A 19,652-nucleotide genomic window follows, 5' to 3' on the forward strand; every position below is an offset into this window, starting at 1 on the left:
TGTTTCTGTTTCTTCTCTTCGACGAAATTCTACTGACACTGGCTATGTGAGAACCTAGGTCAATCTTAAGTCATAAAGTACATGCCATAAATGTTGATGAATAGATCGACGAGACAGATGGATAGGAACTTGGGCATTGCTTGAAGGTGATAGTCGAGGACAGAAATCAAAGGAAGAGAGAAACAGTCGGGAGAAAGAAGAAAGGAGTCGAAGGCTACGAAGAGTCACATGTCTTCCCACGTGATGGCTCAAGTTCTGCAGTCCATCAGAGACAAGAAACCCTGCTATTTCCCAGTAGGATGGGGTTTACAGAGACAAAAAACTTGGGGAATCACTTCATACAGCCAGCAGCCAAATCGAATGCCTGAATAGCCGAAATATACCCTGGCGTTGTTGTCAAATAGCTGTTTTCATGCACTGAAGGCAATCAGAGGACCGAAATAACCTCATATAGGACGGTTCTCCTCGAAGCTACCAAGTTGATACCAACCCTCCTCTGTTCTCTCTCCTTCCACCACTGTTCTCTGACAGGCAATTCACATCTTTATTCATTTCTTCTATCAAATTCCATTTAGTGAAGGGGATATCTTACTGGTTATTTGATATTCACCACCCCCTTCTCCACCAGAAAGAGAATCCCCTGTGTCGATTAAAATCATCACACAATGGCATCTTCTAAAACTTCAGAAATCTCTCCCCCAATTCCTTTTCTCCTTCTTCTCATCCTCTTTATCCTCTATTTCTCTATCTCTCCATTACCCCTTTCATTCCATTTTTACCCTCTCTGATCCACGATGTACACCACAACCTTTAACCCCGAGGAGACCCTCGAAGACGCCAGAGGAAACCTCGAGGCTCACCTCTACAACCTTGACGGCCTTTCCGACCGGCCTCGCGTCAAGTTCTTCATCGAAGTGTGTCCAGACAAGCTTCGCCCGGACGTCTGTCGTCATCCCAAGTGTCAGCAGGACATCGATGCTCTCGAGTATCGCGTCGCCGTCCAGCCTAGCATCAGTTCTCCGTGGAGGAACAGAGCAACGGGTTCGTATCTTCTTCTGAAAGACAGATGCTAGGATATATGTACTCATTTATTTATTGGCAGAATTTTATCATCTCAACTGTTTCGAGGAAGTTGCCGACTTCAATAACCCGAACCACGTCCAACGCGTGTACCCTTTGACTCGCCACAACTACGAAGAATGCCGTCTCCGACGCAGACAGTTTAGCAGAGGTCACTATCTGGTCAACAGCGGCGCAGAGCGGCTGATCGAGAAGTGGAAGGAGAACCGTCTGGCGCTGATCCAAGACGTGCATGAGGACTTTCACGCTAATATAGATGCTGCTCTCCAGACTTTCACTGCTGCTACCCAGGCTGGCTCTACTGCCACTAATCAGACTGACAATACTGAAGCTGAGACCATCATCCCTAATAATCAGTTTGCAACCACGATGGCTGCTGCTGCTGCTTATGCTGCTTCACTTTCTGCTGCTTCTGCCAATGCCAGAGTCGCCGACACAGAGGTCGAGACCGAGACAGAAAATGGCACTGCTGTCTCCCAGCCCGTGGTGTCCGAGCTGGAGGAATTGCGCAACCGGGCCGGTTCAGCGAGCTATGTACTCCCTAACCACATCCCCGGAGTCGACGACTTTGAGGTCTTCCTCCTGGGCCGTGTTTTGGCGCCCATCCAGAGCTCTGGACCAGGCGATACCAACGAGTGGAACTTGTTTGACGCCTATCTCGCTCCCTACGGCGATGGCCTGGGACTCAACGAGCTGAGTGAGGCGCTGGACAGCTACCAGTACGACCAGGTAAATCCCTCTCCATACATTTATGCAGTCTCTGGCTGAGTTAATTGTTCAGAAAATTGCCCTTAAGAAAGATGACCAGCTCAGCCACGAAGAACGGCGCTACAAAGATGAGCAGCTGGGTAAAAACGCCGTGGATGCCCTGTGCAGACTCGCCCCTATTCCCTTTGAGCACACTTGGATCTGTCCTTGGTAGGTACTACTTGTTTCATACTACTACTTTATACCTTGCTGACCTGCTTGCAGCACCTACGGCATCGAGGACCCGGAGTAATTACTTACTACAAACGTTATGGAGAATGATTTTTTGCTCTTTTTCATTGGTTTCAAGGCTACCTCACCACACTTACCTAAGTTATGTCTGTTACTTTGTCTTGTTGTTCTTGTCTTTCTTCCCCTTCCCCTGCCCTTTCTGTTCACCCTCTTGATCCAACCTCTCTTCCTGGTTAGCAGATGCATCCTTTCGTGGACGACACACGTCACAGTTTTCAAGGTCAGACACGTACCTGCGTTCGCAATGTTGGCACCGTTGGTCTTTGCCCATCACCCAGGCCCGGTGGTTGTCTGCACATACCCATGTATGAGCGGAACAGTGGCCGATCTTGATCATCGAACGCGAGGTCTTGCCGCATTTTTTGCAGTGGTGTCGGCTCGGATAGGGAGGCATTGGCGGGAAGAGGGCGAAAATCGAAGGTCGAAAATCAAGGATTCAAAATCGAAAGTCGAAGGTTGAAGGTCGAAGGCGATGGATGGCAAGGACGATAAGTTGGCCGCGAGGAGAGCATTTAAATAAGAAAACTTGACTTGTAACAAAGACTGGTCAACAAAGGGGTACACATGTAGAGGATAGGCAAAGGCATTGTAGACACAAAGAAGTAGAGGCTTCAAGATATCACATATCTCGACAATGCATTATGGAAACAAAGAAGTAGACAAGGCATTGGACACTGTACCCAAGATACAATGAGAACAAAAACTCTTTATGGCTATCTTGATAATATCATCCTGTTCCAATAGCTTGGTAGTCAAGCAATAAACGACTGAAAGAGTGGAGTTTATATTGGACAGCTGATTACATACTAGCACATTACTCTGGCAGCCAAGGGTCCTCCAGAAGCTCCTTTGCTGTCTCCCTTGTCTCCGGCATCCAGACAGACCAACTCTCGTCGGAGGAATCATAGGAAGTTTGTCGGATCCTCGAGTCTGGTCTGGAGAGCCTCCATGGTGCGAGAGGGTGACACTGGCTTCCGCTCTACCGGCGATGATAATTCTTGCTCTTCCATCTGGCGAAATATCTCGTTTTCATCGACGCTGGCTGGTATATTTCCGGGATGGATATCTAGTCATCAGAATTCCCTTTTTCTTTGATAAGAGGACTGAAAATGACAGTATGAATCACTCGGGGTGTGAAGAAAGTCGGCAGCGTGCAGCAACTGTCTTTAATGACCTCGTAAAACCCACCTGGATATAACACCATTTTTATATCAAACAGACTCGCCTGGCCTGCTTCTAATTTAGTGTCTCGCCCTCCTTATCGCAATGACCTGGATTTGCTATGAAATAGCCTCTGTTCTGTAGAGCGTTTCTTTTCGGCCGGGTTGTTTTTAGGTGTTTACATATTGGAGTAGATATATAGAGAGATAGAATATTTTCATTCACTTAATACTTTTATTTTTTAAAAAACGAGGAATGTATAGTTTAACCATCGTAGTCAATGGTGACGGCAAGGCGCACCGCACCGGCCGACAGGTTGCCACCGATACCGCCCTCGTCCGCCTCAGCAGCAGTGTAGGCGTTGTCGACGGTGCCTGCGTCGGTGGTGATGGACGAGCAGGTGCTGCCCAGCGCGTCGCAGATCTTCATGCCCTGCACGGTCTGACCGGCGTTCTGAGCCTGGATCGCCGACACGTCGAAACCAGACCACCCGCTGTTCTCGGAGTTACCAAAGTCGAATTCGCCCCAGGTGCACGAGTAGCCGCCGTCGCTGTCGGTCGGCAGGGTGCCCTGAGCGGCGCCCCAACCGCCCTGCGTGTTCTCATCGAAGGCGACGTACACCGTCTCGCCGGCTTCGATCGTGAAGCTCAGCGCCGAGTACCCGTACCACCCGTCCATCTTGCCGTCCGGGCCGTACTTGTTCCAGATCACCACGTTCCACGAGTCGGTGTTGGATCCCTGGAACTGCGCCACGTACTTGTATTCGGAAGCGTCGGAGGCAGAGACCTTGATGATGTTGCTACCCCACGGGTTGCCCACATTGCCCTCGTAGGTGTCGGTGCCGCTGACTGTCGAGGTGGTAACGGCTCCGAAACCAGTGGTCGATCCATCGCCACTGGGGGTCGTCAGCCACGAGGAAGAGGCGGACGAGGAAGACGAGGCAGAAGACGCCGTAGAAGACGACGAGGAGGCGGCGCTAGCTGTGGAGGTGCCGCGCTCAGCCAGCTGACGACGAACTTGACCCTCCGGGCGGGCCAGGCCGCCGGTGACGAGGGTGGCAAGAAGAAGAAGAGCCTTGAACTGCATGATGGCGATGTTGATAATGTGCCTAGGTGTGGCAAGTAGGAGCTTTGTCAAAGGGCAATGGGACGTCAAGTCCAAAACTGTTGAAGGAATGTACCAGTAAGGACTGGGAGTGAAGGGAACGAAAAGGAAAGGACTGTGTAGAGTCACACAGGGACAGGATTTTTGGGATTGGAGAGAAGAAGAAAGAGAGATTGAAATGGCAGAAGCAGAGAGTATTTATGCGTCGGTAGGATCTCACTGTGCGTGGAGGCAATAACTAGACGAAACTGTCGAACCATTGTACTGTCCCTCCATCTCTCGCCTCACCGAAGGGTTGTCTTGTTGGAAAGCCACTCAACATCCTGGAGATGCTGCGAGACCCTTGGCTCGGAGATGTACGGACCCTTGGCCCCAGTGGAACTGGATGATGCGGTCACTGCAAAGTTCAAACATGGTTTTGTGGCGGGCAGCCACGCCTGGAGCGTCTGGGCGTGCCTGGGGTGTTCCATGGGTGCTCCAAGAGACTGACAGGTCTACACCTTCGAGATGTTCAGGGACATGTTCCAATTGATCAAGGGTCAACGCCCAGTCTAGATCAAAGTGGAATGATCAAAGTCAGAAGTTTTCAAAGGGTATTGCTGACGTGTTCAGATGACGAGCATTAGAAAATACTGCATGACCCATTTTATCCTTGATGGCCAGAACTCGAAAGGCCTAGAACGCGTCAACAATGTCTCGGGAGAAACGGAGTAGATACGCATTCAATTGTAAGAAATTGCATCTCCACAGTGGAAGATTTCTGCGCAGATAAGAGATGTCCGGCCAGTCCCAGAGCTTTGCGCAGTGGACCGCACGGAAAAGATAGTCGCTCGGCGAGCAGATTTAATCAAAGTGCATAGATCAAACTGCATAGATCAAACTGCTCCGCAAAGCAATGGCCTGGCACTGGCCAACAGCCCCGAGCCCCTTTCTCGAACGCCTAGACTGTTGTTCCACCGCACCCACAAGCGAGATGCTAACCTGCTAGGGTTGAAACCATTCACAAAATGTACCTGACACTCGCTTGCTCGTCCAATAGCGATGCTTTCCAACACATCGGAGAAAAGGTACCACGACACCAGAACACGGATGCAATGAATCTGGTTCCTCGAATCAGTAGTTCGCTCTCACACACGGCGCACAGTGAATGGGCAAACGTTGGATGACTCAGCTTTGACAGGAGGGCTAGATCCATGGTCCAGGCGAGTCTATTCCTGAGAGCTTTTTCGCATAGTAATTGTCAGTGGTGCATGGCTGAGGCGGCTTCACAGCAGAAAGTCCATCTCACGATGTCCCTGTGAGGATTGTGTTGTATAGACAGGTGTTGGGATGAACATGAGAGTAGAAATGAAAGACGGGGGAATTTTGCTGCCGCTGTTTCCTTCGTGCGTTGGTCACGTGATGTGAAGATCACGTGATACGTCTCTTTACTCTGCCGGGCTGCCGTCTTTGGCTAATTGTTTACCTCATCCACCGGCGATCTGCCTACGCTGCAGGTACTCGCTGAAGATGGCAGTCTATTTGTCCAACGAGATGCTATGTCACATATTCAGCTATCTGGAGGATGACACAGCCTCTCTCACGGCCGCTGCCCTGACGAGCAGGCAGTGGTTTGATTGCGGCATCCAGAGTCTCTGGAAAGAGGAGAACGGTAACAGGCTCGTCAGGATTGACCCCTCTCGCCGAGATCTCTATGGTAGATGCATCAGGAAATTACAACTTGATGGCTATCTTTGTCAGGGTGGTGATTCCAAGACCCGAGCGCAGGCCTCTGCAAGGTTCCGGGCGTTGGATGCGAAGCTCAGCGAAAGAGGTCGACTGAACGCACAGTGGGTGACTTTTCTGAATGATTACAATTGGTCTTCCTTACGAGAGATTTCCTTCAGCAAGGTATATGTGGACCAGGCTCTCCTCGAACACTTGGGAAACACATGCAGAGGCCTGCGCTCTCTTCGACTTTTCCATGCCATAAATTTCCAGCCAGCCGATTTCTTGAGACTTTTGGAACAACTTCCGTCTCTAACAGCGATTCACTTTTGCGAAGGAACTAGGAATCTCATCACAAGTGAGGTTTTTGCATATCTCGCGAACCGTCGGATCATACAGGTTTTGACGATGAAGGAGCCTCTTCAACGAGCCATTATGGAAAACGAAGCAGCCACTTCAAAATCCTTCCAGGATCTTCGTTCTGCAAATTTGAATCTTGTTATTGGCTCAATGGACCGTTTCGTAACCGTGATGCCAGGGATTACGAGCCTGAGTCTGGAACTCTGGTGGACAGACACGAAGATGTTCAAGACACTCTCGCGCTTGGAGCGTCTCCAGACTTTGTCTATCACGATTGCATACAAACTTGAAATGCCTCCTGAGCACATATTGCCTATTTGCAATATAAAAAGTCTTAAAAAGCTGTGTGTCCAGGGCAAAAGCGAGAACTTGCGTGCATTCAAGTTCAGGGACTCTGATTTTGATAGTCTTGTCTCACAGCTCAATGATTTGGAAGAGCTGTCCTTTCTAGTCGCATGCGATATGTCTTTTGCCTCTCTCAAGTCCTTATCTAGGCACTGTCGTTTCCTCAGACACCTGCGGCTACTGCCAAGTAATTGGGATTTCGATGCCCTGTTCTCAAATGCAAGCGAGGAGCCTCTCTTTCCTCACCTGGAATCCGTGAATACGGTGCCTGAATGGAACACCATGCCATTTGTGGACGATGTATCTCGGTAGGTATATATCTACATCTGGAGCCGCATACTAGAGATAAGACCGCTAACAAATTTCGATATCCTTGCAGGTCTATAATCGCCCGAGAGAAGGCAATGCTGTTCCGCTTTCACATGCCTAATTTGAACACCATGACCGCGACGGTGCATGGCGAATTCGAGAAAGAAGTCCTAGAGATTTGGACAGAGTTGAAGAGGAACGCAGTGAATCCATAGCGAGCACAATACAGGTAGTGTAGCCGTTTGCATTCAAGATGCGAGTGCATCATGTCCATGTCTCATCACGAACTCGATGGATCTTACGACAAGTTTATGGAAAGACGATTCGCTATTCTATCTATGGTTACATAGAAACTACAATTCCTCATTGCTCTTTCTCCGTACGACTCCAGAACTCCATCAACCGCTCCGTCAGGATTTGAGGCTGTTCCTCCATCAAGAAATGGCCACAGTCCTCCAGTTCACCCCCCTCCAGTTTCTCAGCCAAAGGCTGCATACACGAGTGCAGCATCTTCCCCATCGCACTCTGTCCTCCCAACGCCAACACCGGCATTTTCAATTTCCCCTGCGCAGCAAAAGCGCGATTTTGTTCTGCGCTAGTCGCCACAGCGCGGTAATACTCGAAATTCTGACTCAGGACGCCCGGCCGGGAATAGACATCGATGTACCGCTCCAGCCTGCTGCGGGGGAGTTTCTCCGGGGCGTGCATCTTGCGGTCAAAGAACCAGGTGAGGAGTTCGCGCTCGCGACCCCTGGTGAGCATCTCCGGCAGGTCCGGCAGAGCGGCAAAGGAGAACTGCCACAGTTTGACGTTTGCGGCTGGTGGGAGGGGAAACGTCATCGCGGGCGCGTAACCGGGCACAGCGGCGTCGAGGACAGTGAGACTTAGGATCCGGCTGGGGAACTGCGCCGCCCAGGCGTAGGAGATCCAGGCCCCGATGTCGTGGCCGACGAGATGGTACCCGCTCTGCGAGGGGAGTGCGTCGTGCACGGCCTCGGCCATTGTCTTGCTGATACTCGCCGTGTCGTAGCCGGATGTCGAGAAGGCGGATTCGCCCAGCGCCGGCGGTTCAACGGCCAGGAAGCGGTGCTTCGTAGCGATCGTGTCGACCATGTCGCTGAATGACTCGGCTGTCTCGGGCCATCCTGAAATGAGAACTGTTCGGGACCCGGACTCGCCGCCGGCCAGGGCGCGAATGCCGTTTTTGAGATGGCGGATAGTATGTGATGCCATGGTTGGTTCTGTTTGTACTCGCAATATGAATGGACTCGGGGCACATTTTATATCTTAAATTCGATACTCATCATTGAGTCACCACTTTCGTCCTTGCCGAATACTCGGTGAATCTGCAAGGCAATTATAATCTCGGCATCTCGGCCTTGTTTTGGCCAGATTATTCCGTTTGGGGGCCGGATCACTCTCTGCTTACTTACTTCTATGAGTCATGTTGAAAATAGAATGGACGGATCTGAGGAATGACGCAACTTCAAAGAGTGTTGAGCATTTATTTCGCTAATAAAGGATATACTGCGATAAAGCATAGACAGGAGTGGGATGATGTACAGTCAAGAAAGGGTGGCCAGATCGATGAAAATTCGACTCCGCCGAGCCCATCCTATAGCTTTGGTCGAGTCATCCCGGTCTCGATATCCTTTTTGCTATCTTCTCGCAAGATCCGTTTGAGGATCTTACCGCTCGCGTTCTTGGGGATCGCGTCGACGAACTTGATCCCTCCCGCCAGCGACTTATATCTGGCTAGTAGGGGGGTTGTGTATTGCTGAATGGCTTCCGCCGTCAACTTGGCCCCCTCCTCCCCTGGCCGACGCACAACGTACGCGCGAGGTAACTCGCTGTCAGCACCTGGAAATGTGACCCCAATGACTGCCGCGTCGACGATTTGAGGGTGCGATAATAACACAGCCTCAAGCTCCGGCGGTGCGACCTGGAAGCCGCGCACCTTGATCAACTCCTTTTTGCGGTCGACAATGTACCAGCTGTGAGTGATCGCGTCGCAGTAAGCTACATCACCGGTTTTGAACCAGCCCTCGGTATCAAACGCTTCGCTGTTGGCGACAGGATTGTCAAGATACCCAGGAGTTACTGTCGGGCCACGAACACAGAGTTCGCCCGGCACTCCATACGCAGAGATGTTATTGCCGTCATCATCAATTAGTCTGAGAACCGTTAGTTCCCAAGAATAAATGAATCCACCAAAGTCAGAAATCCGCGCAGCACATACTTGGCTTCCATATTCGGGATCAGCCTCCCCACTGCACCCGTGGTGTCCTGTTCTGGATAAGGGAGCATGGTCGCGATGCAACACGTCTCGGTCATGCCCCATACTTGCGTGAAGGGAGCGCCATCGCTCAGAAGGGCTGCTAGACGTGCCTGAAGGTCTTTATCGAGCGGCGCTGCCGCACAACTTGCGGCTCGGACTTTCCTTAAATAAGGCCGCTTGTGAGATTCGGGGTACATGATGATTGCGACAACCATGGGAGGTACAACAGTGAGGTCAGTGGCCTCGAACTTTTGCATCGCCTCGAGAAACCCTTGCAGCTCGAAGCGACGCATCATGTATACCAGCTCACCGGTCTTCATGGTCCCGAAATGGCAGAAGGGCACGGCGGCAGCATGGAAGACGGGGAGCGCTACAACCCGAGACGTCTGTTTCTACGTCAGCACTATATCACATTACCTGATGACAGAGACACTGCAGAAGGACCCACTCTGTATGGCTTTGGATAACACTCAAAAACCAGTTCTATCTGGCCGATCAAGTTGTAGTGGGTGATGATCGTCGCCTTAGGGAGTCCGGTCGTGCCACTGCTGAACAGTCTGGCTGCCGTAGTGCTCCGGGCAGTCTCCAAATCGTCAAAGCGAACCCAGTCCTCTTCGCCAACCTTTAACAGCTCCGTCCACGACCGCATTCCATCCGGCAGCTTCTCATGGACATCAAACACCCAGATATTGCTTTGCGGGATCTGCAGCTCGGTCGCAGCAGCCAGCAGGGGGTCGATGATCTCCGGCTCGCTGACCAGGAACTTTACTTTCGCCACATTGAGATGATGAACTAACTCCCTCTGTGTGTACGATGGATTGGTGCCGGTGAAGACGCCCCCGGCGCCCACGATGCCGAGCACGAGCATGCTGTAGTAAATCTGAACGCGTCAGCTCCCTCCCGAACTCTCCCTCCCCTATCAGAACAGCAGCATACATCATTGAACGAATGAATCGAAACACAGTCGCCTGGTTTCAACCCAGCAGCGCGGAACCCAGCGATTAACTGGCGAACGATCTTGCGGGCTTGATTGCGTGATATCGAGCGAGAGGGATTGCCGACATCGATGTACAACTAGATCACAGAAACACACATAGATTGTTTTAGTCTCCTCTCTTTGCAGAGGGGGTTTCTCTCTCATATGTTTCACTCACCGGTCCGTCGGGATCGTACGACGACGACTCGCCAAAAATATACGAGAGCACATCGCTCGTCGGCAGCTCGACACGTCTCTCAGGCTCAAAAATCATCATTGTTGACTGTTCCTGCACATACGCTCGTGTGGGAAGCTAAACAACAAGCTCACGGTCGGCCGGTCTAGTTATGAAGCTTCCAGTCCCCAGTAGACCCTCACGTCAGCGGCAAATAGTTAATAAACATCGCGGAGCACTCTGTACAAGTACAAGCCCCGCTGCGGGCTTCCTGGTTATCTCGGAGCTAAACGTGGGCACATTCGGTTCTCTGTGCCACATGTGCCCTTTTTTGAGAAATAGAATAGAATTAAATAACATAAAGCGAGCGGGGTGTGGATTCTTATTGTCCGGTTTGCCAGCAGCCTTGCCCAACCTGAGCTGCCGTGCAGCTGGGCCGCAAAAGGCTGCCAACCGCAGCCATGTCGACGGTGCATCTCGGGTTAGCAAGAACGAGGATATATAAGCGAGCAAGACGCCGGCGTAGCAGAGATGCTGCTAATGATGCACGTTTCCTCCAGTTCTCACAATCCCTGTCGTGCTTGGCGCTCGATGCCGGTCAATTCGTGCTTTGAGTTGGTTTCGTGGCGAAGGCCGGGAGAAAGCAAGCAAATCACGCTGCGAGATGCTGTCAGGTGACCTTGGGCCTAAGGCACCTTCCCACGGCCATATTCGGTCGTTTGTTTTTTTCTTTGTTCTTCGTTATCTGTTTCAACGTCTCCTTCAGGGGTGGGGGAAAGGCACTATTGATAGGTGGTAAGACCTGATCTAGCCCACGCCACGGTCGATGAGCTAACCAGTATAGCTGCTTGTTTTTCACTAGCTAGATGACACTATTTGATCTTGTTCATGTACAGGTGGTGACCCTCGACCTCCTTCACCCACAATCCCCAAGGCCGATAGGCGGACTCTTTGGTCATAAGATTGGTGCCTTGAACCTCGTCGTCATCCAGATACTTGATGGCTGGAAGCTCGGCGGATGGTTGTGTCGCTTCGTACGCTGCGCGGGTCAGCAGCGTCGTGGTCTGGACGCTGGCGTTCTTCCGGGTGTACACTGCTCGCACGACACATTCCTCGATGCTCTCTGCCTGAACGGTGAAGCCATGGCCACGCATGAGGACCACGGCGTGTTCGGGTTTGGTTGACTCGGGAGCAGAGAAGTACGAGGCCAAGGCGCCCCCCAGGTGGGTGTTGCGGACCAGCATATCGCGCTGATCCGACGGGCGGAGATGATCTGCAATGTCGAAGATGGGTGTTTTGTTTCCTGGGGCTGTGAGAAATTCATGGGCTTGAAGAAGTGAGAGAGGTGAGGCTACCGACCGAGAAAGCCCCCGACATGGCAGCATGCGTGCAAGGGAACACCTGGTGATATGGTAATTTAGTATATGGAATTCCCTTCAATCTTGTTGCGAACAAGTCACTGACCCGAAATGGTGTAGGGAACCACATCCTCACTGTGGCTATGGATCACGCTCTGCACACCTGGGTATCTCCTGTACACTTCGCTATGGATACAGCGCTCCGAGTAGCCTCTCCCAGCGGTCGGATCGACCGGTGAAGCATCTTTCACCCAGTACTCAATGAGATCCTCCTCACTCGAGACCAGCGCCGGAGCGATGAACTGTGACATGACAAACACATCGGGTCTAGTAGGGTGACGGAAGGACAGATGCCCGTAAGCGTCAAGGACTCTATTGCGTATTAGTTCTTCGAAACCATCACCACTAGAGAACGGAGTCCAGCTTTCGTCCGGTGTACATACCCTTGGTAGTGCAGGATATGAGATCCGGTGATGTGCTTGCGATAAAGCTCGCGCACAGTGCTATCGGATGCCATTGCGATTGCTCTTCTTCCTATCGCAGAGAGTCTTTCACCGTTTCATCCCTCCGTCGAAGGATCGACTTGACTTATATGCTGAACAGTGCGGGGTACGGCTAAAGCCTCTCAACACATCCCAACCTCTGTTTGACAAATCATGGGGATTCATCGATGCGGGGGAACACGTGTGCGAGGACATGATTTAAATACAACGAGACGCGTTGCGAAGGAGTTCTCCTTCCTGCCTTGCTGTTTCGTTCACCACGCCCCCTCTCCCCTCGCAAGAATGGCCGAAGAATCGCAGGACAAGGCCCAAACTTTTCATATTGAAGAGGGCAAATCCCCAGTGTTGTACGATGAGACGTTCGATGATCCTGACAACCCGTTGGTGAGCTCTTCGATTCCGCTTTGCGTCAGGAAGCCTTTTTCTCATACAGATGTAGAACTGGCCGTACTGGCTGAAAATCTACATTGCCCTCCTCATGGCACTTTTGGGATTTCTGGCGCAGTGTAAGTGAACCGTGAAAGCATGACATACGCAACGATTACGCATATTGACCGGTTAATATAAAACTTTCTAGTCTGCTCCTCTCTCATCAACCCAGGGTATGTCACGATGTCCAAGGATCTGGGCATCACCATCGAGCAGAGTTCCTACTGCACGACCGTCTTCATCGTCTTCAGTGGGATCGCGCCCATGTTCGTGGTCCCCTATGGCAATGTCTATGGGCGGCGAATCCTCTTCGTGGTAACTATCTTCCAACCGAACGCCACACACTAGGCTAGCGTGTACGGAGTCATAATAATCGTCCGAGATATAGGTCTTCTCATTTATCAGCACGCTCGGGGCTATCGTGACTGCCGCTGCCCCCACATATGGTGGGGTGATCGTCGGGCGTATCATCAATGGCATTGGGCAGGGTATTCCACTGGGAGTCGGGGTAGTGACGGTATAGTATTTTAGTTGATTGTCATCGAGTAAACCTGTCCCGCCCACTGATTTTCATACTCATCTAGATCTGTGATTTGTTTCGTCAGCATGAGCGAGGCCTCTGGGTCGGCCTGTATACTATCGGCGTCACCAACGGTCCGCACGTTGCTCCCATCGCCGGCGGATACATCACGCAGCGGCTGGGCTGGCGCTGGTGCTTCTGGGTGCCGGCCATCTTCCAAGGAATCGTCTGTCTGATTCTGCTGCTCACGCTACCTGAGACATTATACCTGCGCGGTGACTCGAACCGCTTGCGCCACCGGCCGTACTGGGGCCGGCTGTTTTTCTTCGGCAAGGTGATCGACCGACCCATTGAGGCAGAACAGTTCTGGAGGCCTTTCAAGTTGATCCGCCACGCGACCGTCGCCCTGCCGGCGCTGTACTTCTGCACCTGCAACACTTTCGGGAGCACGCTCTTCGCCGTGACCGGGGCCAACATCGGGGCCAAGATCTTCGGGTTCGATACGGAACAGACTGGTTTGTTCATGGGCGTGCCCCTGTCGGTCGGGTGCATGATTGGTGAAGCTTCGGCGGGCTGGGTGAGTGACAGGCTGTTGGCGCTGTACGCCCGACGCCACGGGGGCAACCAAAAGCCAGAGGCGCGTCTGTTCCTGATGCCCCTGTGCACGACGCTCTGTGTCGGGACTGCGACGTACGGGCTCTGTATCCAGAACCGCTACCCGTGGATCCAGGCGTCGGTCTGCATGGCCATCTCCGGCTTTGGGCTGCAGATAGCCACAACCATGGTATACACGTACTGCACGGACAGCTATCGGTCCCGGGCCAGCGAAGTGGGTGCTGTCCTGAACTTCTTCAAGTGCGGTAAGTTTTGTTCCGCCAACCAAAATCATATACGTGGACCAGAGTAATAAACTAAACTGTATCCAGTCTTCGCCTTCAATGTCGGTTTCTATGCACTCCCCTTTGCGGGTAAAGTTGGCTACACAACGGCTTTTTCAGTTCTGGCCTCTATCAACGGCGCCTGTCTCTTTCCTCTCCTGATATTGTTCTTTGTGGGCGAGAGAATCCGCATCCAGTCATCAGATATCGACTATTAGCTAATACTACCTGGTATTTTTCTGCCATATGAACATAAGGATGTACATTGCAAATTTGAGATATAAATGTATGTGTTTTCCAATTATTCGGCCTTCTCGTCCCCCTGTTCTCCCTCCCCCTGTATACTACCATCTTCCCTCGGTGTATCCGTGCCTTCCCCCTCCGAATCAGATCTCGGCAGCCAGAAACGAGTGAGAAGACCACCAAGGTATTTCTGGTCCAACCAGCGAACGAAACCATAGAGGATCCACCCCCAGCCCCAAAGGGAGACGCCCATCAGACTGGCGACGAGCAAGACCGGACCGAGGATCAGCAGGGAGAGGATTGCCCAGAGCAAGATAGCGACGGCCGCGAAGAGGATCAGCCCCGCAACAAAGACGAGAAAGGGTACTCCGCAACAGATAAGCTGGCAGATGAAGAACGTGGTGGCGATAGGCTTCGACATGGCGGTGCGGTACGCGGCCTCCCTGCGCGGCGGGGGGAAAAACCGCGCGATGAGCCAGCGGACGGTGCTTTCGAAGCTGTCGATCGCCGAGGGGACCAGCGCCTGAGCGTACTCGACCATCGAGGATCCAAGCGAGGAGAGCGGGCGGCTTTGCGGATCGTCGCGCTTGTAGCGGTGCTCGTCGCCTGGGAACTCGCCGGGTATGACGCTGTCCGTGATCGGTTTGGTGCTTGCGTCCACCTGCGCGGTGGCCGATGAGACTGCATTTGTTGCTGGGTTTTTGGGGAGACGTTTTGTAACATTATTAAGAGACATCTTGCCTTTTACTTGAATAGGGATGCGTGTCTGTCAAATTGGTAGAGCGTGGTGGGTGTTTATTGTGTTTATACATAGTTTTAGCCATGACGTAGTGGCGCTGTCATGACGTAGATAGCTCAATAACAGGATCTACAAACATATGTAAAATAAGTAAATCAATAAATACAAAAATGATTTTTTCATTAATGTTACAAGAAAAAATTATTCATTTATCAAGTCGTCTAATGGCTAGGTAGTGGTGGACGTGTGACTGAGTAGGACAATTATATACTTCTATTAACTACTCTGATAAACCTTGAAACTATTAAACTCCCAATATGCATTCGTGAAATTGGCTCCGTTCTCTGCTGCCCACTCGGTACACCTGCCTGGACAGTTGTACAGATCGGTATAGTAGGCTGTTGCACCGGCCAGGTCGCCGCAGACGTCGATGTTGGCGATGATGCTCTGGTTTGTGAAGTGCGACGAGATGTCGCAGTGCGTACTGGGGAAATCGGCCAGCGCCTCGCCCCAGGTCGAGGGGTCTGGACTGCTCCCGTTGGAGATGTCGGAGGGGATCTCATCGCGGCTGAACATCCACACGCGGATTCCTGCGTCTCGGAGTTCCATGGCGTATACCTAAAAGAAGATAAGGATCAGAAAGAAAGGAAATAGATAGATAGAAAGAGAAATTCGTACTCCTCCGCCGTTGTCGTTGAATGCTTCGCCGTACGTCGCCGTGGCGCCCTCGACGCTGCACCCCGACTCGTCGTTGGCGGACCACAGACAATTCTGCTCGAGGGCGGTGCCGGTCTCCTTGCGCTTGCCGCTCATCTTGCACCCGCTCGTCGTGTGGAGGGTCATCGCATTTCCCTCTGTGCCCTTGTTATTTGACTCCATCACGTCGATCTCTCCATGCTCAGGCCAGTTGGACGGGTCCGTCAGCCACAGCGCTGGCCATGTCGCGCACCCGTACGGCGTGTGGACGACGTCGAAGATGAAAAGGCCGTCGTTGTACGTGTTCTTGGACGTCAGGCGGACAGACATGCGTCCGCTCGTCTGGTTCTCTGTGCTGGTGTCGACGCGCAGCACGGCCGACGAGTTGGACGCGTATGTCAGGTTCATCATGTCTGCGGTGGAAGCGTCGACATATCTTAAACTCGTTAGCCGTCTTCTTCGACTTGTTGGAAGAGCCACTAAGTTGGCTACTCACTGTACAAACCCGTCGGTAGGGTCCGACGCGGTGTAGTAGTCGAAGCTTTCGAAAAACTCCGTCCCTGAATATGTGTCGACTAGCGTGTAGTTCAATGCCGAATAGTCCGGATACGCCGATGCTTTAGTCCCCTCGACGACACCGACGATGATACCCACGATTACCACCACGATCCCCGCGGCAATTAGCAGTTTCGTCCGTAGCGACCAGCCGCGAGGGTCGTACCACGGCCACCGCCCGCTCAGCTCTCGTGGCGTGTCTGACGTGCCGTACGGCGCCTGCTGCTGTTGCGCGGGATAGCGGTTGGACTGCTCGGGAAAGCGAGTAGACTGCTCGGCATAGCGATTGGGATATTGACCGAGCTCGAACTTGGGCATTTTCGAGGCCGCGCCCCCGAAGCGACTGTACTCGTCGCTGGTCGCGGAAAAGTACTCTAAACGTGCCATGGCGGCGGTGTGATGAGTTTGGGAAGAGGCATCGGCCTCTCTCTTCTGCGGTTCCCCCTTCTCTCTTTATTTTTCTTTTCTTTTTCTTTTCATATACACCTGATACCAGAGGGAGGGGGCTGACTGGCATACGTCTGCCTCCACGTCATGCCAAGTCAGCGTCCCTCAGTGGGTCAGGCATTAGGACGGGGTGCTATCATAGAGATAAATGACAGATACCTGGCCTGGAACACCTTGTTTTGTGAATATATCATCTGAAACAAGTTTCCCCGAGTCGATCGTTCGATATGTCGGTGAACTTTGCTGGTTGGAGCACAAGGATCGTTGAGAAAACAAGGCTAATCTGCCCCAGTACCTTAATCGACTTGGCATTGTATAAATAGATGGCATGGCAGGCAAGAGGCGGGATTCATGAAATCCTCGACATCAGCGAGACAGCCTGTCCCGTGTGCACAGGCTTTGTGGTACGGAGGGATCCCGCGGCCAGGATCTGTCCTTGTCGTCCACGTAATGGCCTGTTTCTGTTTGTTGATTGCGCAATGGAAGGAAGGAAAACACCGTGTGCCTGTGGCTGCCTGAGGTGTCGATGCGGTAGGCTTTGCCTGGGTGGGTATAGTGGATACTAAAGCAGGCTTAGCCCGTGGTTCTGGGTGGCGCAGCTCAGCCAATCCAGATGCTTAGAATTCTCTCTCTCACCGCCCTGAGTGGGGCTGGACGCCTTGGGCTAATCCAGATCTGGGACGGCCACGTGGATTCCATGCCTGAGGCTTACTTCTGCCTGAGGCTGCACTTGTGCCTGAGGCTGTATTCTGAGTCACTCCCTTTTTCTTCATCTCCAACGCAGCCGTTCGAAAGACAACCATCCACGGCCATGACACCTGCAACACAGCCACTGAGTCTGGCACGGACCACCCTCCTCGTCAGCACGCTGACTGGGCTGACCTTTCTGGGCTCAATGAGCTCTGGTCTGTTGACCATCGGGTTGCCCGTCATGGCGGTCGATCTGGGCCTGGACGACGGCCTGCTGCTCTGGTGAGTTGAGCCCCAAGATTCTGCGGAAGACTGCTTGAACACAGCTGACTTGTAGAGGCCTGCTTCGGTATACTCGTACGTCATACTTCCTTTACATGAATTTCTTTTATAGTATTATCTTTCTTCTTTTGCAAGAAATACTACTAAGTACTCCTGACGGTGTAGGCTTGCTAGTGGCTGCTGTCTGCTTCTGGCCGGTTCCCTTGCCGATTTGCTGGGAAACCGTCAGATAAATCTCATCGGCTGCTTTGGGCTGTCCATTAGCATTCTCGCCTGTGGTCTTGCTCGCACGGGTATCGAGTTCATTGTGTTCCGGGCTCTGCAGGGCGTCGTCTTCTCACTGTGTCTGCCCACCGCGTTCAGCATTCTCAAAGAATGTCTGCCGCCGGGCAAGCAGACCAACATCGCAGTCGGCTGCTTTGGTCTCGGGCAACCCCTGGGCTTCTCTGTCGGCCTGGTCTTGGGCGGCTTGTTTGAGGCGACTGCCCCGGGCTGGCGAGTGGGCTACTATCTCACTGCAGGGCTGGCGTTCATCCTCTCCCTGGTCAACCTCGTCAATCTTCCATCGACCTTGCAGCGCGCTCCCTGGTCATGGCAGCGGTTCCGAGCTGAGATTGACTGGGTTGGACTCTTGCTGTCCAGCGGTTGCTTGGGTCTTTTCTCCTACGTGTGCTCGTATGTTTCTTTTTCTTTCTTTCTCTTTATAGTACATACTACAGTTTTGCAAGGATTCTCACATCCAACAGTGCGATCACCTCCGATACAGCTGCCATCAAAAAACCGCAGATCATCGCGCTCCTGGCATTAGCAGGCGCCCTGGCGCCGATGTTTCTCTTTTGGATGAACCGTCAGGAGAAGCACGGACGACCAGCCCTGATTCCCAACTCTATCTGGCAGAACAAGGCTTTTACCTCTATTTGTCTCGTTGTTCTCTTATCCTGGGCTGTTTTGAACGGCATGGAGACCTTCTTGAGCTTGTTGTAAGTGGTATGCAAACAAAAGACGACCTTGATTAACTGGCTTTGCAGTTTCCAAGAGGTCCAGGATCTCCCGCCCATCCAGGCAGCCATCCGATTCTTCCCGAATATCATCATCGGTATCATCTTGAACTTTGGGACAGGCGTCTTTGTCGACCGGCTGCGCGCCGACCATCTTGTGATTGTCACCTCACTCCTCAGCGCCGGCTCTCCCTTGCTCATGGCGCTGATCCAAGCCCACTGGTCGTGGTGGTCCTGTGCCTTTTGGGCCGTTTTGATCTCGCCCCTTTCTGCCGATGGTGCGTTTGAAGTTGTCAGCCACAACACTCTTTTTCTAATTAATAAATATAGTCATCTTCACCGTCGCCAACCTGCTCATCTCCGATCTCTTCACCCCGACCACACAGGGCCTTGCCAGTGCCGTCTTCAACACGGTCGCCCAGTTCGGCACTTCCATTGGCCTCACCGTGTTCGCCATCTTGTCGGCCAGCGTGACCAAGCAGTCCAAGTACGAGAACAAGGCCTCGCCGGAGGCCTTGATGCAGGGCTACCGGGCCGTCTTCTGGATGTCGTTCGGCATGATGATCTGTGGCTGCGGGGTGAGTGCGTGGGGGTTGAGGAAGATTGGAAAGGTGGGTTAATATTTTGGTTATAAATAAATCATAGATATATCATATTCATAACTGTGTATAACTTTTTCTAAATGACGTGAGACGAGCCATGCTTATTTCTCCCTCGACAAATAAAACAAGGCCAATTCTCGTATTACGGCTGTCGGAACAAATACTCTTTCAAGTAAGCCTGCTTACTCTGCTACAAGTACTACGTACTCTCCACCAGC

At 52.3% G+C, this 19,652-nt stretch overlaps 10 protein-coding genes across 10 annotated transcripts; 4 read left to right on the forward strand and 6 right to left on the reverse strand.

The window, feature by feature from the left end:
• Positions 1–794: 794 nt before the first annotated feature.
• Positions 795–2,080, forward strand: ASPZODRAFT_13393 (hypothetical protein; the record flags this gene model as incomplete). The annotated part of the gene is made up of 4 exons (XM_022723392.1): positions 795–1,041; positions 1,103–1,809; positions 1,862–1,998; positions 2,053–2,080. 4 exons carry the CDS (start codon positions 795–797, stop codon positions 2,078–2,080), a joined length of 1,119 nt encoding a protein of 372 aa, XP_022584817.1.
• A 1,424-nt stretch (positions 2,081–3,504) lies between these two features.
• Positions 3,505–4,326, reverse strand: ASPZODRAFT_58250 (hypothetical protein; the record flags this gene model as incomplete). Its single annotated transcript, XM_022728756.1, has 1 exon — positions 3,505–4,326. One exon carries the CDS (start codon positions 4,324–4,326, stop codon positions 3,505–3,507), a length of 822 nt encoding a protein of 273 aa, XP_022584818.1.
• Positions 4,327–5,853: 1,527 nt separating this feature from the next.
• On the forward strand, positions 5,854–7,280 carry ASPZODRAFT_22967 (hypothetical protein; the record flags this gene model as incomplete). Its single annotated transcript, XM_022727911.1, has 2 exons — positions 5,854–7,064; positions 7,136–7,280. 2 exons carry the CDS (start codon positions 5,854–5,856, stop codon positions 7,278–7,280), a joined length of 1,356 nt encoding a protein of 451 aa, XP_022584819.1.
• A 148-nt stretch (positions 7,281–7,428) lies between these two features.
• On the reverse strand, positions 7,429–8,298 carry ASPZODRAFT_139617 (hypothetical protein; the record flags this gene model as incomplete). The annotated part of the gene is made up of 1 exon (XM_022724571.1): positions 7,429–8,298. One exon carries the CDS (start codon positions 8,296–8,298, stop codon positions 7,429–7,431), a length of 870 nt encoding a protein of 289 aa, XP_022584820.1.
• A 382-nt stretch (positions 8,299–8,680) lies between these two features.
• ASPZODRAFT_139618 (hypothetical protein) lies at positions 8,681–10,596 on the reverse strand (the record flags this gene model as incomplete). The annotated part of the gene is made up of 5 exons (XM_022724572.1): positions 8,681–9,239; positions 9,305–9,729; positions 9,792–10,223; positions 10,280–10,417; positions 10,498–10,596. The coding sequence occupies 5 exons, from the start codon at positions 10,594–10,596 to the stop codon at positions 8,681–8,683; spliced, it is 1,653 nt and encodes a 550-aa protein (XP_022584821.1).
• A 770-nt stretch (positions 10,597–11,366) lies between these two features.
• Positions 11,367–12,369, reverse strand: ASPZODRAFT_149670 (hypothetical protein; the record flags this gene model as incomplete). Its single annotated transcript, XM_022725510.1, has 4 exons — positions 11,367–11,767; positions 11,854–11,895; positions 11,959–12,224; positions 12,296–12,369. 4 exons carry the CDS (start codon positions 12,367–12,369, stop codon positions 11,367–11,369), a joined length of 783 nt encoding a protein of 260 aa, XP_022584822.1.
• A 268-nt stretch (positions 12,370–12,637) lies between these two features.
• On the forward strand, positions 12,638–14,400 carry ASPZODRAFT_13399 (hypothetical protein; the record flags this gene model as incomplete). Its single annotated transcript, XM_022723404.1, has 6 exons — positions 12,638–12,739; positions 12,795–12,861; positions 12,933–13,099; positions 13,173–13,301; positions 13,369–14,164; positions 14,231–14,400. 6 exons carry the CDS (start codon positions 12,638–12,640, stop codon positions 14,398–14,400), a joined length of 1,431 nt encoding a protein of 476 aa, XP_022584823.1.
• Positions 14,401–14,483: 83 nt separating this feature from the next.
• ASPZODRAFT_58440 (hypothetical protein) lies at positions 14,484–15,161 on the reverse strand (the record flags this gene model as incomplete). The annotated part of the gene is made up of 1 exon (XM_022728767.1): positions 14,484–15,161. The coding sequence occupies one exon, from the start codon at positions 15,159–15,161 to the stop codon at positions 14,484–14,486; it is 678 nt and encodes a 225-aa protein (XP_022584824.1).
• Positions 15,162–15,382: 221 nt separating this feature from the next.
• ASPZODRAFT_157215 (hypothetical protein) lies at positions 15,383–17,265 on the reverse strand. Its single transcript, XM_022726304.1, has 3 exons — positions 16,357–17,265; positions 15,843–16,296; positions 15,383–15,782 (listed from the first exon to the last, which is right to left on the reverse strand). Exons 1-3 carry the CDS (start codon positions 16,800–16,802, stop codon positions 15,441–15,443), a joined length of 1,242 nt encoding a protein of 413 aa, XP_022584825.1. The 5' UTR covers positions 16,803–17,265; the 3' UTR covers positions 15,383–15,440.
• Positions 17,266–17,757: 492 nt separating this feature from the next.
• Positions 17,758–19,452, forward strand: ASPZODRAFT_57848 (hypothetical protein; the record flags this gene model as incomplete). Its single annotated transcript, XM_022728715.1, has 6 exons — positions 17,758–17,834; positions 17,892–17,909; positions 18,000–18,509; positions 18,581–18,814; positions 18,863–19,110; positions 19,163–19,452. 6 exons carry the CDS (start codon positions 17,758–17,760, stop codon positions 19,450–19,452), a joined length of 1,377 nt encoding a protein of 458 aa, XP_022584826.1.
• Positions 19,453–19,652: the final 200 nt, after the last annotated feature.

This window comes from Penicilliopsis zonata (genome assembly GCF_001890105.1).
Source record: "Penicilliopsis zonata CBS 506.65 unplaced genomic scaffold ASPZOscaffold_2, whole genome shotgun sequence".
In the NCBI taxonomy this organism is placed as follows: Eukaryota; Fungi; Ascomycota; class Eurotiomycetes; order Eurotiales; family Aspergillaceae; genus Penicilliopsis; species Penicilliopsis zonata.

Bases quoted from the DNA above. Each gene is read 5' to 3' on its own strand.
- ASPZODRAFT_157215 (XM_022726304.1), bottom strand. From the start codon at position 16,802: ATGGCACGTTTAGAGTACTTTTCCGCGACCAGCGACGAGTACAGTCGC. The intron at 16,297-16,356 runs GTGAGTAGCCAA...AACGAGTTTAAG, and splicing joins CCTACCGACGGGTTTGTACA to ATATGTCGACGCTTCCACCG. The intron at 15,783-15,842 runs GTACGAATTTCT...ATCTTCTTTTAG, and splicing joins TCAACGACAACGGCGGAGGA to GTATACGCCATGGAACTCCG.